The sequence below is a fragment of the Notothenia rossii genome, assembly GCF_949606895.1.
Source record: "Notothenia rossii genome assembly, chromosome: 12".
NCBI classification, from domain to species: domain Eukaryota; kingdom Metazoa; phylum Chordata; class Actinopteri; order Perciformes; family Nototheniidae; genus Notothenia; species Notothenia rossii.
In genome coordinates this window covers 8085932-8101450 of record NC_136911.1, presented here as the reverse complement: position 1 = coordinate 8101450, position 15519 = coordinate 8085932, and the positions used below count along the sequence as shown (strand labels likewise).

At 43.3% G+C, this 15519-nt stretch overlaps 1 protein-coding gene across 5 annotated transcripts in view; it reads right to left on the bottom strand.

Annotated features, from left to right (window-relative positions):
- The window catches only part of pard3aa (par-3 family cell polarity regulator alpha, a), a 300089-nt gene that overhangs the window by 196925 nt on the left and 87645 nt on the right, over positions 1–15519 (bottom strand). For all 5 annotated transcript variants that reach the window (XM_079661513.1, XM_079661515.1, XM_079661514.1 and 2 more), the window contains exon 3: positions 7905–8079. In XM_079661513.1, the coding sequence (XP_079517639.1) occupies positions 7905–8079 (175 nt within the window). The remainder of the gene's footprint in view (positions 1–7904; positions 8080–15519) is intronic.

Sequence of the window (15519 nt, the reverse complement as noted above, 5' to 3'; positions counted from 1 at the left end):
CCTGTCCACTAGTCTCTGCACAATGTCAAATGAATTTGCCCATAACGTTCAAATGGCTGACAGAAACCATTCCATGAGAAAAAACTATAAATCAAGCCGAGTATGCGAAAATGTTTTGCTTTGATCAAAGCTGTGATTGTGAGCCAAAGAAAGCACTCTGAAACTGATCATGCTTGCGGGAAGATGGGAATGTGGTAGGGAGTGTTCTGGGATTCTCACAGAGCTTTGAGGGGGATTGTATCTTGAGGATCCGATGGAAAACAGGAGGAAGGAGAGTAGGGGGATGAGAGACATTCTCAAGTAGCTGTGGCAAAGATAATGCATGTTCATCTTCCAGCCCTTTCTTGCATAAGGAAGCTTTTATAAATCATTATATCAAATCTAAATGTATTGGTGTGTGCGGTACTTTTAGTTTATCTAACACACCCATGGAGTGAGATCATTTGAAATGAAACAGTGTAAATGAACTTGTTTCAATTGTCTTTTTTAAGTTCATATTATGGTAATTGTAAAGTAGGCCATAGTTTTGTAGACTTGAATGAATGTGTGAACACATCCCTGTTAGCCTGCATTAGGTGTGTGTGTAAGCCTACAGTATGTGTGTTTCCAGCCACATGTGGCTGCCCGCATGTGGCTGCACATGCCCCTGAGTGCTTCTCTCACATGTGCTTTGAAGCAGACAAACTTCATAAGTGACCTCCCAGTGGAAGACAATGAAACAGATGGGTGCAGGAGCGAGAGATGGCGGGGGCCTCCTACAAAGGGACTAATGAACAGGGTGGAGGAGTCGAGGGGTTGTTTTCAGGTCCACTGGGATGAAGAGTCTGGACACAAAGAGATGCTAAACACTCCCAACGCTTTGTGGACTTATCGTTGTGAGACCAGGAGGGATTGCCCTTGGCCAATTTGACCCTCGTTTGACATGTCATACACAATGTAAAAGAACCACAGAGGTGCTCACCGACTAATGAGAGACACAGAGAAGATGAGAGACATAAATTAAAGTTTAAAACAATTTTAGCTTTAGTATCTGTACATGTATATATAGAGGTATAATCATTTTAAATGACTGCAAGTTCTAATATGGTTTATTAAACTGGTGTTCTTATTTTGTTACTTAGCAACAAAAGTGCAGTGTGACATTTTCCGTTTTCACAATGTCAGAAAACAGAACTGTGGGCATCTGCATGGACAAGATGAAGAAAGGTTGGATCACTGTCAATTCTGCAATCACATTTCCTGCTAACACTTCCAACCTCTGCAAAGTTTCATCCCCAAGAGTATCACTAAAAGCAGTGCCATCGTGAACAGGATTTATGTCAACTCTATGCATATGTTAGCATGTACATACTAGTGGATAAACAAGCTGTACATTAAGAGTTCTCTGAGAAAAACAGGAATGGAAGAGAATGCTGTATCTCAAACGGTGACAGGCAGACACATCATTCCTGATAAATGTCCCTCTGCTGAGTGTCTGAGACGACACCAGAGTCAGTGCAAACAAACAAGGGCTCTTTTCCCATGCTCCCCGTCATGGGGTTACGGCCAACCACCATCTGAGTCTATTTCTGCATGTCAGGAAGTGCAAATGACTTTGTTTTCCAATCAAGACTTCCCTGCTCCTGTGTTGCTTTAAGTGTGACACGAGAGACCTGCAGAACAGATCTCAGCCCAGCTCAGGAAGTAATAAAGCAGTCATAAAACTCACACACACACACCATCTCTTTCACACACAAACACACACACCAACACACACACCGGCTCCACATGATTCAGCTGTCTAGCTATGGCTTTATTGGGATCCTGGCAGAAGTAATAATAGGAATAGTACTGGTAGCACATTCCCAGCGGTGCTGAGTGGAGACTTTTACCACTCCAAGCACTTCACACCTCATTACCAAAACACTGTCTTCGCCGTTTAACAGTACCAGCCGTAGCAATAATTAGCTATAATAAGCCCTGGATATTATTATGATAGCATGAGTGTTTTTATGACTCATATTGCCAGTGACTTTGAACTGAACCCCCACTCCACATTAGTTTAAAGACCCACCCTGGGCACTCCCTCTCTCTCCCGCTACAATACGTGAGTATGATTAAGAGTTGACATAACTAATAGCCTCTCCACTAACTCAGGTAGAGGAAGGCAGTTCAGAGTCTCATGAGGACCAGTGGGTTTAAAAGTGATTTCAGCTTTGCTAAATATGAGCTTGCTATCCCAACATCTTCACTGCTGAGTGTGTGCTCAACACTGAAGCTACTTTGAGAGGTGTGATGCACAGTTGAAGTGGATCGTTGTGGAGTTGAGAGTTGAGAGCTCAGTAGATCTATTGACATGTTTCAACAGCGTGTTATGGCTGTGCTCGACTGGACTCGACAGACTTTTGGTACCAGCCCCCGCATTGTAGCCTGGGTGATCAGCTTTTTCACTGTACTGACGGCATTAGAAATTGCCATGTGAAAGGGAAACTTGCTGAACCCTGTAATTGACAATAAAATCGAAGAACCTGTGCATTTCCTCATTTGTAGGCCATGGTGTAATCTCAGCTGGCTCAAAAAAAGCTTTAACAAAAGCAGTACAGGGGACAACTTGGGCCTCATTTACTGTACTGCAGATTAAGGCTTCAATTGTTGTATCAAAGTGATGACTTTTCCAAATATTCCATGAACTTTAGGGGTAAGACAGAAAAGAGACAGATTGAGCTGATGTCAGATGGGTTTACCATCAGACAGAACCAATCAGCAGATCTATGCCTGCTGCGTTATTAACTGTGCAGGTCTTCAGATATATCGAAGCCCTTAGATCACACTGCATCACCTGGACACTGCTGAAGTGAGAGATTGAAGAGGTAGTTCAGTACCAGAGAGAGTTATAGAGAGAGGGCAGATGAGAATGATAAGTATCAGTGCCTCCTATCAGACTTAGCTGCATGTGCTTTCAAACCTAAACTTGGTAGTTTATCTATAATTGACAATCCCTGCCTTTGGAAGTCACCCAAACCCATGGGAAAGCCCGGGAGGGAAAGGGCAGTCCACTTTTCATTCCTTAAATCTAAGATTAAGAGCTTTTTCTTAAAAAGCCAAAGGAATACTCACGTACAATATCACAGACATTAATTATTGTGCTTACAAGAATGAATGTCTTAATTGAGCAGCTTTGTGTATTTCAAATGTTTGTTGAGGCACTCTTGCAAACTAACATGCAGGTGCAATGTACAGTTATGTTGTGTCCTGTGATTGCGTCACTGTGCCTCTCCTCTCCTGTAGTGACTTTTATATGGCCTTGGCTGGCAGCAAGGAGGCTCCTCAGTGGCAGACCACTAAGCCAAATTGATTAGATGAAGGCCCTCCTCTTCGAAGGTGTCCACACTCTCCCCCCCCCACAGGCAATCTCTCTAATGGCCCGCCAGCAACCCTGTCACCGAAGGCTTCAAGGACCAGCAGCGAATCAGGGACTGCAGGTTCAGGTCAGTGGAGGAATGGACTACTCATCACTATTTTTATTTTTTTTGTTTTAGGTAAAGGTGAGCATCCCTGGGTATTTAAATGTGAAAGTACTCATGGAGAAACTCTTTAAATAACAAGTTGTATGTAGATAGTCAAGTTTGATTGGTTCATCAGCGGGGGGTCAATCATGTAAGTATCATTGCAATCACTCTTTAAAGCCACTTCACATCAATGTCAGTGTGGTTTTGACCTCTGTCAATAGCACTTGAGCTTCTCCCATGTTCTGATTGTATACACTGAGCAATTGCCATTGAGCGGATAAAAATCTAAAAATAACTCCCAACAGGGAAAGACTAATCAAATAAAAGTAGTCCATGAAAGTCAAGTTCAAGGAAGACACACCAATGCCAGAGTGAATGCCAAAAACTGTTTCTGTGAACTGTTCTTTGGGAATATATGTTGGGTTTTACACATGATGTCATCAAAAGCTCTACTTTTAGCTATACTTACTAAGTCCAAAAGTCACACCACGATTGACATATGTTTTAAGGTATTTCTGCACTTTGCAAGAAAACAACCAAGTTCATCACCCTATCAGTCTGTCTGAACATGTGCAGTACTTATCCCCATTTTTTAGGTTAGGGTTACTATGTACATTCCTCTAAATCAATTACCACATTACATTACATTACATTTAGCTGACGCTTTTATCCAAAGCGACTTACAATAAGTGCATTCGACCAGGAAGATACAACCTTGAAGAAAACAGAATCATATAAGTACATCAGGTTTCATAGAGCCAAACATTTCAAGTGCTACTCAACTGGCTTTAGATAAGCCAGCCCTTTATTAGTATATAAGTGCTTTGTTAGTAATTCAATCGCTCGAAGTGGAGTCAAAAGAGATGAGTTTTCAGTCTGCGCCGGAAGATGTGTAAGCTTTCTGCTGTCCTGATTTCAATGGGGAGCTCATTCCACCATTTTGGAGCCAGGATAGCAAACCCACGAGTTTTTGCTGATGGGAACTTGGGTCCCCCTCGCAGTGCGGGTGCAGCGAGCTGTTTGGCTGATGCAGAGCGGAGTGCACGTGCTGGGGTGTACGGTTTAACCATGTTCTGGATGTAGGAAAGGCCTGATCCATTCGCAGCATGGTACGAAAGTACCAGTGTCTTGAAGTGGATTCTAGCAGTTACCGGAAGCCAGTGAAGGGAGCGGAGGAGCGGCGTGGTGTGGGAACATTTTGGAAGGTTGAAGGCCAGACGAGCCGCTGCATTCTGGATGAGCTGCAGAGGTCGGATGGCACATGCAGGTAGACCAGCCAGGAGGGAGTTGCAGTAGTCTAGGCGTGAGATGATGACGAGAGCCTGGACCAGAACCTGCGCTGATTTCTGGGTCAGCTGGGGACGTATCCTCCTGATGTTGTAAAGCGTGTATCTGCAGCAGCGGGTTGTAGCAGCAATGTTTGCAGTGAAGGACAGTTTGTTATCTAGGATCACACCCACATAAACGCCAGAGATCAGTTTATTTTGTTTCTCTGTTAGTCTCAATGTGGGAGACTTACTAGTGGACACTATTATGGACATCAAATCATTTCAGCCGTAAATAGGTATTAAAACGTTTTGTTTCTGTCACCCACAGGCCTGTGTCCATACTTGAGAGACTTTAAGAAACACAATCTGAATGCCAGTAATACAAAGTCAAGGCTGGGTCAAATTGTAGGACCTCGATAAAACTATTTGAGCAACAAAGAGCGGTACATTCCATTTTAAAGCTGCAAACATCATTAAGAGCCATTGTTCATTTAAAGTTTCAGAACATTTCTCTGAGTTGAAAGATTAGAATTTAGTTGTGAGTAGAGGCAGAGGCAGCTCAGGCGTCCGTATAATTACGTGGAAATTACATTCATTATTGTAATTTACATCTCATCTCCAATCCAATTATTAGCAGTTTGACCTGCACGGCACATGTTAGCATGGAAATCTAAAATGGGCTCCCAAGACGGAGGTAAAGGAGGGGTGGAGGACAGGAAGAAAGCGATAGGGTGAATTTGGGACTTTGGGAGTTGTAGCAGGGGAAAAAACAATCAATATGGCTCTAAAAGATGATGATTTTAAATAGGCATAATTATCTGCCTCAGAGCACAGCTGCCAAGGGCGCCGCTGCAACACTTTGATGTCTGATATGCAATATTGCTGCCAGTAATTTGCTCATCTGCATCTCTGGAGGGACTGTGGCCTGTCTGTCTTGTTCATCTGCCTGATAATGTGTTGCCAGTCAGTCTGTCGGTCTGTCCGGCTGTCTCTCCATCTTTAAAACTGTTATTCACTACACACGTATACATCTTCTCATGAGCCTTTCGAGAGGAGTGGAACTAGGAACTTTTAAGTGGGAAAGAGTCTCCAAAGAACAAACATATCCAGTAAACAATGCAATCCCTCTTGTTGATAATACTGCACTTTTGTAAACTACCACAAAACAAAAACAGATTGTTGGACCTACCTGCCTGACTGCCTGATCAGCTGTAGGTCTAGCTCTCTTTCCTAACAATCTTCTTCACTGTTATTGTCTCGGAAATTGCTATGGACATACCCATCACTGTGAGAGACGCAGTGTGTAGGAAGCAAATCAGTTCATCTGTTTTACTGCAATCTCGTCATTATATTTCTTGAATGCAAAACCTAAAATTTGCAGGGCATGCAAGGTACAGGCTTGAATTGTGTGTTTGTGTGGGTGGGTAAGACATCGTTTTCATAAGCTCTCTATTGTGGTATCAAACGAAATATTGATCTTTAACTTACTTATTTTTAATAATTATATGATCAATTACTAAAATTAATATGTTGGCTTTGTCCCTTACATGCTACATAACCAAAAATAACCAAATTTAGTCATTTCTCCAGTTAATTATTTGTTGCCGTTTCTGAACTTTCTGCCAAGCCCTGCAGGTTTCATTGCAAGTTGTGATCTTACTGTATATCTTCATAAATGGGTTCAATTGAACATATGCTGACTTTGTACAAGAAGCTGGCACAGTTAAGTCCCTTTGAAATCTGTTCTGATGGATTTGGATGTTGGCGTTCTGACACATTTTAGGGTTGCACGGCATGTGTGAAAGGGACTTTAGAAATGATTCAGCTATGCAACATCTTTGTCTGTGTGAGCGATGAAAGACACTTGCATATCTCCCAGGAAAACAAGTCAATGCTTCAAATGTAGGTTTTTTGAAGCCAGTAGACAGCAGGTCAGATAGCTTCAAACCAAACTGTCTCTCACACTGAGCAACTGGTTGACTTTCAGAGTGCCCCATTGTCATGAATAATTTCCATAAATCTCCACAGTCTAACAGGCAGGTTGAGAGAAGCTTATGGCAGGGCAGCAGTCAAGTCTACTCTCCACTATGTGTGTGTGTGTGTGTGTGTGTGTGTGTGTGTGTGTGTGTGTGTGTGTGTGTGTGTGTGTGTGTGTGTGTGTGTGTGTGTGTGTGTGTGTGTGTGTGTGTGTGTGTGTGTGTGTGTGTGTGTGTGTGTGTGTGTGTGTGTGTGTGTGTGAGAGTCAATTCCGTATGAGACTCCTGGTTTGAATGTCTTAGATGTCCTTTGAAGTTTAAGACAGCTCTGCATCAGCTCACCGGTTCCACTTCATGGGACGTGAGTATGTGGACATGAGCAACATCTGAGTCACTGACTTGTGTGCCATTTTCTGGCTGTGTGTGTGTGTGTGTGTGTGTGTGTGTGTGTGTGTGTGTGTGTGTGTGTGTGTGTGTGTGTGTGTGTGTGTGTGTGTGTGTGTGTGTGTGTGTGTGTGTGTGTGTGTGTGTGTGTGTGTGTGTGTGTGTCTGTGTGTCTGTGTACGTGTGTGAATGTCCACCTTGCTCTGGCATGTGTGCTTTTGCTCATGCATGACTGAGTACCCAAAGGTGTCTCAATTCCTTCCGTTGTGTCGGCCTCTGCCTGTCTATCCAAATGAGTACACTGCCATTCCACGGATACACTGCCAAGTTTTGACAGACACTTGACTCCACACAACACCTGAAGCATGTCAAGTAAAAATGACGTTTGCCAGTGTTGTAAAGTTGACTTTGTTTTATTTTAGTGCTACTCTCAGGTCCCCAAGTCCAATTACACGCAAGGCAAAGCTCACAAACAAAAGTCCCATGACTCACAAACATGCGTTTTGGTTACATGTAATCTCTCTGTCTCAATAATATAACTTTACCCAACTTTAATCAAATGTTATGTTTAGATTTAGCCTCTCCCAAGTTTCATAAACTTGTCACTTAACTTTCAGCATTCCATTTTGAATTCCTGCTGGTTGCTTACATTACTTATCACCTCGTTCATTCTTTATTAATTTGAGTTTTTGATATTTACAATTTTACCATGTTATAGAGCCAAGTTATTATGCTTGTGCTCTGTACCATTCACATGTACGTGATATTAATATTTGTATGGGACTTACTGGATCGCAGAGCGGACGGGGTGACCTCGATCTCACTGGTGGTTTCGTAGGGCTGAAAGGCCGACGCCGAACTCATGCCACTGACGAAGGGTTCGGGACTCTGCGTACCGGTGGAGCTGGCACTGGTACCATCCCCTCCATTGTGAGGATCCTGCTCTTCATATACTGCTACCAGCTGGACAAAGAGGAAAAAACATGTTTGCTTGTGAATATTTAAACAGAGACACATAAATGGTATCAGTCTTCATTAGCAGTACATATGGGTTTGTATGAGGTATGTGTCCATACACGAATGGGTGCACAATGCATGCAATGCACATGAGTGTTTGTAGGTTTTGCAATTTCACATTCAGGCCACCAGCCCCAGCCCAAATCACTCTATCATGCTGTAAGTCATGTAGCAACTTTCTCTTTCTCTACAGTCTAATCTTGCAGCATCTGCAGCCATGTAGCACTGTGTGTTCCGGATTGCCAGGTTTGGCTCCCAAAGCGAGCAGCTGCTCCATTCCGACAAAGGTGATACGTTGCCACGTTTCACCGGGCCAGATAGGGAGAACTCCCTACAGCATCCCGTAATTAACAGAGTCTAACACACACGGCTCATCCACACAGCCAACTCCCCCACTTAACAAGAGAGCAAAGGAGAGACGGCAGCTTGGATTAGGGTTGTGTGAGAACAGTAGACTCTTTTTCAGTGGGATAAAGAAAATGAGATCGGATATTGCCGATTGACTACATGTGAGTCAAGGCTTATTCTTATGCTCCTTTACTGTGACATACAGAGAGAAAGGGGGGGGGGGGGGGGGGGGAGCAATGAAACCACAAAACCTAGAGTGCCAAGTGGTTTTCATTGCCAGCACAACCTGTTACTAAACCTCTCACAAGAAGATTAACCTCTTATTCCATGCAGACAGAGCGATCATTCAGCAGCAGACTGATACACAACATGCTACACAGAACAATAGTATGTATACTACAGACTGGAGATGGGTTCCTTTTTATGTCTTTGTGCTACCTGCAAATCTGTGTAATGAAAGGCCATGGATGTGTAGAGAGAAACCAACAAAGAAAGCATTAGTCGCCGCTGGGAGCAAACGGCTTTCGTATATCCCGCATCGTATTTGTCTGAGGATAAAAATAGCACAAGTGTTTTTCCATGTATTTGCTGTTTTTCATCACCCAGACGAACGGAAATCTGCATATAAACAAGTTTAGAAGCCCCTGCTCCTCTATTTGATTTCATTCATATGCAGAGGATGATGCGTACAGTGTGTATGTGTTGGCGTAGAAGCGTCTGAATTGATGCCTTTCTGTGAGGATGCCCGTGTGGTTTACTGATGCCGTAATTCACAGCAACATCTCTCATGCTGGCTTTGCACAATTAAAGCAAACATTTTTCTGAAAGATGTTCCCTGGGATCTTAGTGTCGTCTCCGAGAAGTACTTTATCAGTAAAGGCTTTCTTCCATTTCACTCTAATCCTGTTCCATTCCGATCTTGAAATGACATTCCTCAGGTTGTAAGGGTTTGTCGCAAATTTGCTGAGTGCACCAGAGAGGCAATCAGAGAGAAAAGAGATCTGGTGCTACAAAACGAGAAGGCCTTAATATTAGAAATCAGACAGTTGAGGAGGTAATTTGCTGAAGGTTTGCTCCTTTGGAAATGTCTAAATTCACATCTTAAGGCATTAAAGACACTTTGATGTATGTATACTTATATTGGGTAATCTGTCTTATTACCATCTTATATTTTGATATCTAACAAGATGTTCAAACTAATTCCAGGAGGTGAAGAATTTGTGTATGCGTTTGAAGGATGAAATGATGTTTTCGCCGGGAAATGTTGTGATAAGGATTAAAGGAACAGCTATTTGAAGATGAGAAGGCGGCTGTGAACACAGACGAGAGTGAAGGGTTGTCCCCAGAGGTATTTACGCTACCCGAATGCATGTGCCAGCCAATGAATCATTAGTGACAAAGTAATCAGGCCTCCCATTCATATGTTGCTGGGAGTATTTAGCAACCTGACAAGCCCCCTGCCTGCCAGCTGCCCATTTAGAGGAGTGGTGAATACTGTTGTTGGTGTCGCGGCGAAGTGTGATTCATTTTTAAATACATTCAAAATCCCTCTAATTAGGTCCACTTCGCTATGCCTTGGATCCTTTCAGCAGACTCTCCAGAGTACTCTGTTGGTATCTGACATGTACAGCTAAACTCATTCACACACACACCCTCTATTTCATAATCAAAGGGGTCTGCATTTATCCCGCATCCAATATTTATGTGCTCTTGAAAGGGCTTGGTTGTCCCCTAAATCCAGGGAGAGAGATGAAAAAGTTGCCACTTTTCAAAAGCTGATTTCACCTTTTAGGTCGTACTGCATCATTTTGTGTCTGTTCTTGATCTGTTCGCCTAACCTTTACCTGACATGTGGGTTCAATGTATCCCTAATGAAAGCCTTCAACAAAATAGTATGGTAAGATTTAATTTAAAAAGTTTTGCATGCTAATTTGAACTATTATCTAGAGGGGTATGGGCACCGTGTTGCCATAATCCAATCATTTTTAAATCAAATCTTCAGCACTGATGCATATCGTATTAGTATGAGTCAACCATGAGTATAATTCGTCAACTGTATTTTTTAAGTTTCTGCGTTTTTGGATTCCGAACAAGTTTCTGCTTATCTACCAAGTCCAGTTAGGACACTGATCTCCAGCACTGCTTGTCGCCGGTTATTTGTGTTGTGCCCAAAACATACAGACAGGGTTGGGAGAGGAAGTTGGAAAGAACATAAACATTGTGTCTGATTAATACACTTCTGCAGACTATCAAAAGGTACTTTATGGTCTGCCAGTTTTTGAGAAGTATGCCATACAGCCTTCTTCATTCTCGTTCTATCGTCTTCATGTCCTCTTTAATGTGGAGAAGGGGGCACTCTTGGCCGGAGAGAAAAGTGATGCAATTGTTGCTGTTGGCAGGACAGAGCTCAAGCTGCAATGCCACGAAAAGTATTTCACAAAAAAACGCTTTCCTCAGTCTGGGAATTGGTCACAGTCACTCTAGAACTGAGATGATTTTATGTTTAAACATTCTTATGCTCAGACTTCCCCCCCCCCCCGGGGCTACTGTGCAGCGGGTGTCGGGTACGTATTCAGAAGTTTTGCAAAAAGAGGAAAAAGTTTTAGCAAAGTAAAAATGGGAACGGCATGTCTAATTGTTAAGTGGCGTAACGGACTCAGGAGTCCAAGCAGAGGGGGAGGAGGGGAGTGAAGAGAATTTAAAAAAGAACCCCCAATAACACGATGCTACAACCTAGAATATAAAAAACATCTTATCCAAAGGTAGGAAAAGAGGAACGAGAGAAAGTAAAAGATGTAAGACGAAGAAATGTTCCAGTTTGCACGATAAACTCTGGAGCCATTTGAAAAACCTATTTAGCTTCTGCCTGCTTGAGTTGAGAGAAGCAAGGAAAAGAGGAGAAGTGACTGAGTCTTATTTCATGGGCCTCTTTCTCCTTCCAGCAAGGAGCTACAACATCGCTGCTGCCTTAAGCCCCTGGTGCAAGGCTGACACTCATCCACTCTCAGCCGGTTCCACTGACTGTCACAGCAGCTGCCAATCAACCGCTATCTACCTGAAGCCTGAGGGCTGCAGGAGCAGAGGGTGGAGAGAGATGATGATGAAGGGCTGAGGCGAGGTGGAGGAGAGGACGAGAAGCAAAAGGAAAAGAGAGAGTCAGATGAGGTCGGGCATTCTCTGCAGCCTAGGGTAAAGGCTGTATTTGGGATTCAGCATTTCCATATCTGTAACGGAGAGAGCAGGGAGACAGGGCACCGAAAAAGGGAATCTCAGGGATACCTTTCATGTCGGCCTCCTTTGATCTCCTCCCGGCTTTTGGCAGCAAGGGTGGAGTAGAAAAGGAGACGGAGAGGAAGCAGCTGAGGAGGGGATGAGGAGCTGTTTTGACAACCCCTCCCGTCTCTTTCTGTCTCCTGCAATCCCCCCCCCTCCCCCTCCCTCTCCACCTCCAGAACCTCTGATCCGTCAGGAAGCCCGGGCATTAGGATTGGCACCCGTACAAACAGCCGTCCCAGGCGAACAGCGAGACACGTTCAAAAGACACAAGACAACAGAGGATATTAGCAGTCACGGGGCAATGCTGGCAGTGCCACCAGAGACGTGTAATACCTGCCCCGCGATGCTCTGACGCTAATCCATATCTGCCAAAACAGCTTTTTCACAGCCGAGCGGAAGGGACTGCTGACATGAGTCAACCCGCGGGAAAACCTGTCCGCTCAATCCACACCTTTAATTAAAAAGAGCACATCCAAAAGGCGCGCCAGGCTACGTCCTGCTCTGAATATTTATGGCCGCACAAAAGTTATCCCTTTGAGGCAAGATTTGAATGTTCATTCAAAGTCACGCCTTTTTTCTTCTCCCTTTCAATGCAAAAACTAAAATGCGGTATACTTGTATTTGTGTGTGAGAAGGACTAAGGCTTTGTGTTGTTATATTTGTTTAAAAGAAGGAATGAATCATACTTTGTAGTTGTGTTAAGTAAAGCACTGCCTTGGGTAACTTTGGTATACAGTCTCTGCTAGAACACACACACACACACACACACACACACACACACACACACACACACACACACACACACACACACACACACACACACACACACACACACACACACACACACACACACACACACACACACACACACACACACACACACACCGTATGTTTCAACTCCCATCCTATCATTTATCATCATTGTATTGCAAGGGCACCAGGGGCGCACAGTTATTACAGGTAAAGTAGTGTACTGAAAAAGCCACTCCATCAGAAATTCCATGAACTCTAAACTTGTTGAGTAATAGCCATGAGCTACTATCCCTCATCCTCACACCACCCATCTGTCCATCCACCCATTCATCCCCCCCTTCGACACTCACCATATATCACTCATGGAACCTTTAAGCATCCGTCAAAGAAGGAGATTTTTGATGGCTTTGCAAACAGATCCACAGTACAGCTTTGATACGATGCATTCTTCACTGTAATGACACTGCATTATCTTTTCATTTCTCTCTAATAGAATGTGACCTTTACTTGTAACTCTGTTATGACCTTAGGCAACATCAAAACGGAGAGAACTTTCCCCTAGAGTTATCACAGAGTTTTTAATATTTCATCCCTTCCTCCCGTCCATTATTTCTCACACACTCTGAGTCGAGCAAAGCAACAAAGTGCTTAGTCCTGTATTTCTCCTGCTCATTAAGACCATCAAATATTCAGAGAATAGGTCTTGAGCACTCTGGCCTGCCATCACTAGCGTTCCAAATAACCCTCACATGGCAACCAAACATATGCATATTTCAGGTGCTGTCACATGGGGTTGATGCGAGGGAAGAGCGCCCTGAAGGCTCTTGAATGCAAGACCTGGGATGATGACACACACTGCAAAGCAAATGTAAAGTGTAAAGATGCTGCGACACATGGAACACATCCTCCCGTTTATAACAGTGACGGTGTGCTAGGGCAGTGGGGGTAGTTTATACGCCGTAGAGCAGGAAGATGACAAGCTTAAAGAAATATAATCCCCCAAACAAGCAAGCGCAAGTCCTGAGATTGGTTTACGCTGCTGTTCTCGCTAGAATATTAAGTCATCATTTCTTTCAATTTTTTAGAAGCAAAGCAGCTCTCAAGGTAGATTTACTGCTGAAAGAAGAGTAAAAAACAAGGTGGAAGAGGTGTTCAAAAAGAATGGGCGAAGAGACAGTGAGAAAATATACGGAGCAAGCAAAGTTAAACCAGATTAGAGACTCATCCCTTTCAAATCCACTCGGGCAAGTTCTCGTCCCTGCCTTTGAAGTTTTCCTCCTGTGTTGGGGAAATGAATTCACACACATTAGGGCGCTCTGTGTGAGAGCTACCTACGCAGTGCTGACAGAAGGGGAAAAATCCTACTACACCCGCGCAACGTTCTGCCTAGTATATTAATATCTTCTAACCCGTGGTCATATATTCGTGGTCAATTCATCTCTATTCAGCCCTGGGAAATAAATAACACTTTCTAAAGGCACATAAAAGGCCGTGGCTGTCTGCAACTTTAGAGTGAAAAGAGAGGGGGAGAGGACGGAGCAGGAGAGGGGAAAATGATGACATATTCATGAGAGCAATTAGGGTGGGTGTCCATAACAAAGGCAAGAAACATGATGAGCATCTTATGACCTCGATGGGCTAAATTAGTATCAATCACCTGACACTAATTAACACCGCGCAGACACGTAAAATAATGCTGACCTAATCTTGTTCCATCAACACGTCTACATTTTTATCAGTAATCATCATAATTAACCTATTCCATTAAAGCGCTGCAGAAATGTTTTCATTTCATTTCACTTTTTCTACTTTGAACCCCAACTCACAATAATGTTGGTCAAATATGCTTCAGTTGTTTTGCTTTGCTTTTGGAGGATGTTGTTCTTTGAGGTTGAATGCATAGGCTGTATAGAAAATAGTTTGTGTAGTCTAGTCATTCGTTTACGATCTATTGATTTTCATGCAACGCTATATTCAGGTTGCCCAGTATTCATTCTATTCACCCCCAACCAATCTAATAATGCCATTCCTCCCTGCCCTGATTCCCATGCAAAACAACAGCCAGGCAGTCTCTCACATACACATACACACACAGATATGACTATGTGAGCCCACGCACCCATCCATGCACTCTTAAACTGTATAGATACGCACAAAGGCACAAAAAGTCACAGTTTGTGTATTAGTATTCCTCTCCCAAAGCGATGGCATTAGAAAAACCCATATTCTAACAGTGCCTTTCAGAGGGAAATGCCCTTCAATCTTTCATTGGTTATGCACAAAGCCAGGAGAGAGTAATTAAAAACTCCACATCCAGGGACCTCGGCACAGAGAGAGAGAGGGCCGAATGAAAAAAGAGAAAGCTTCAAACATTTCAGGCATCCCTGGTGGAAAGAGATGGAGGGAATGAGGAGCAGAAAGTGGAGCGGAGCAGACAGAGAGGGAAGGCCGTATCCTTGACAAGGCCGTGTAGTCCGCGCAGATCAAAATCAGGTATGTTATACTTTAACAAGGCAAGACATGATTATTAACCAGAAGTATTTCAGCTTGTGTTCTTAAACAAGCTGGACAAAATGAATTGAATATTGTCTGTCTCATGGTGTTTGTGAAAGTATCTAGAGAAAAGCCCTCTGTCTGTTTGTTAGAAGATGATATCCAGAGCTAACCTTTATCATAAATTGGTTAAAGGGGACCTATCATGCAAAATGCACTTTTGTACGTCTTTTATACATGAATACGTGTCCCCGGTGTGTCAGGGAACTCACCGAGTGTCAGAAAACACAACACTCTCTCTTCACAGACATGTTTTATATAGGTATGGCCCTACAATATATGTTTCAAATATAGCATGATAGGTCCACTTTAAGGGAGCTGAGACATTTGTTGAAAATATGACTCCACAAAACACCAAAACATACCTAGAAATACTTTCATTTCATTTTGCATGTTATGTTGCATTCCTGAAGAATCAGCATCGGAGGATTGACATGAGTCAGCCAAACAACACTC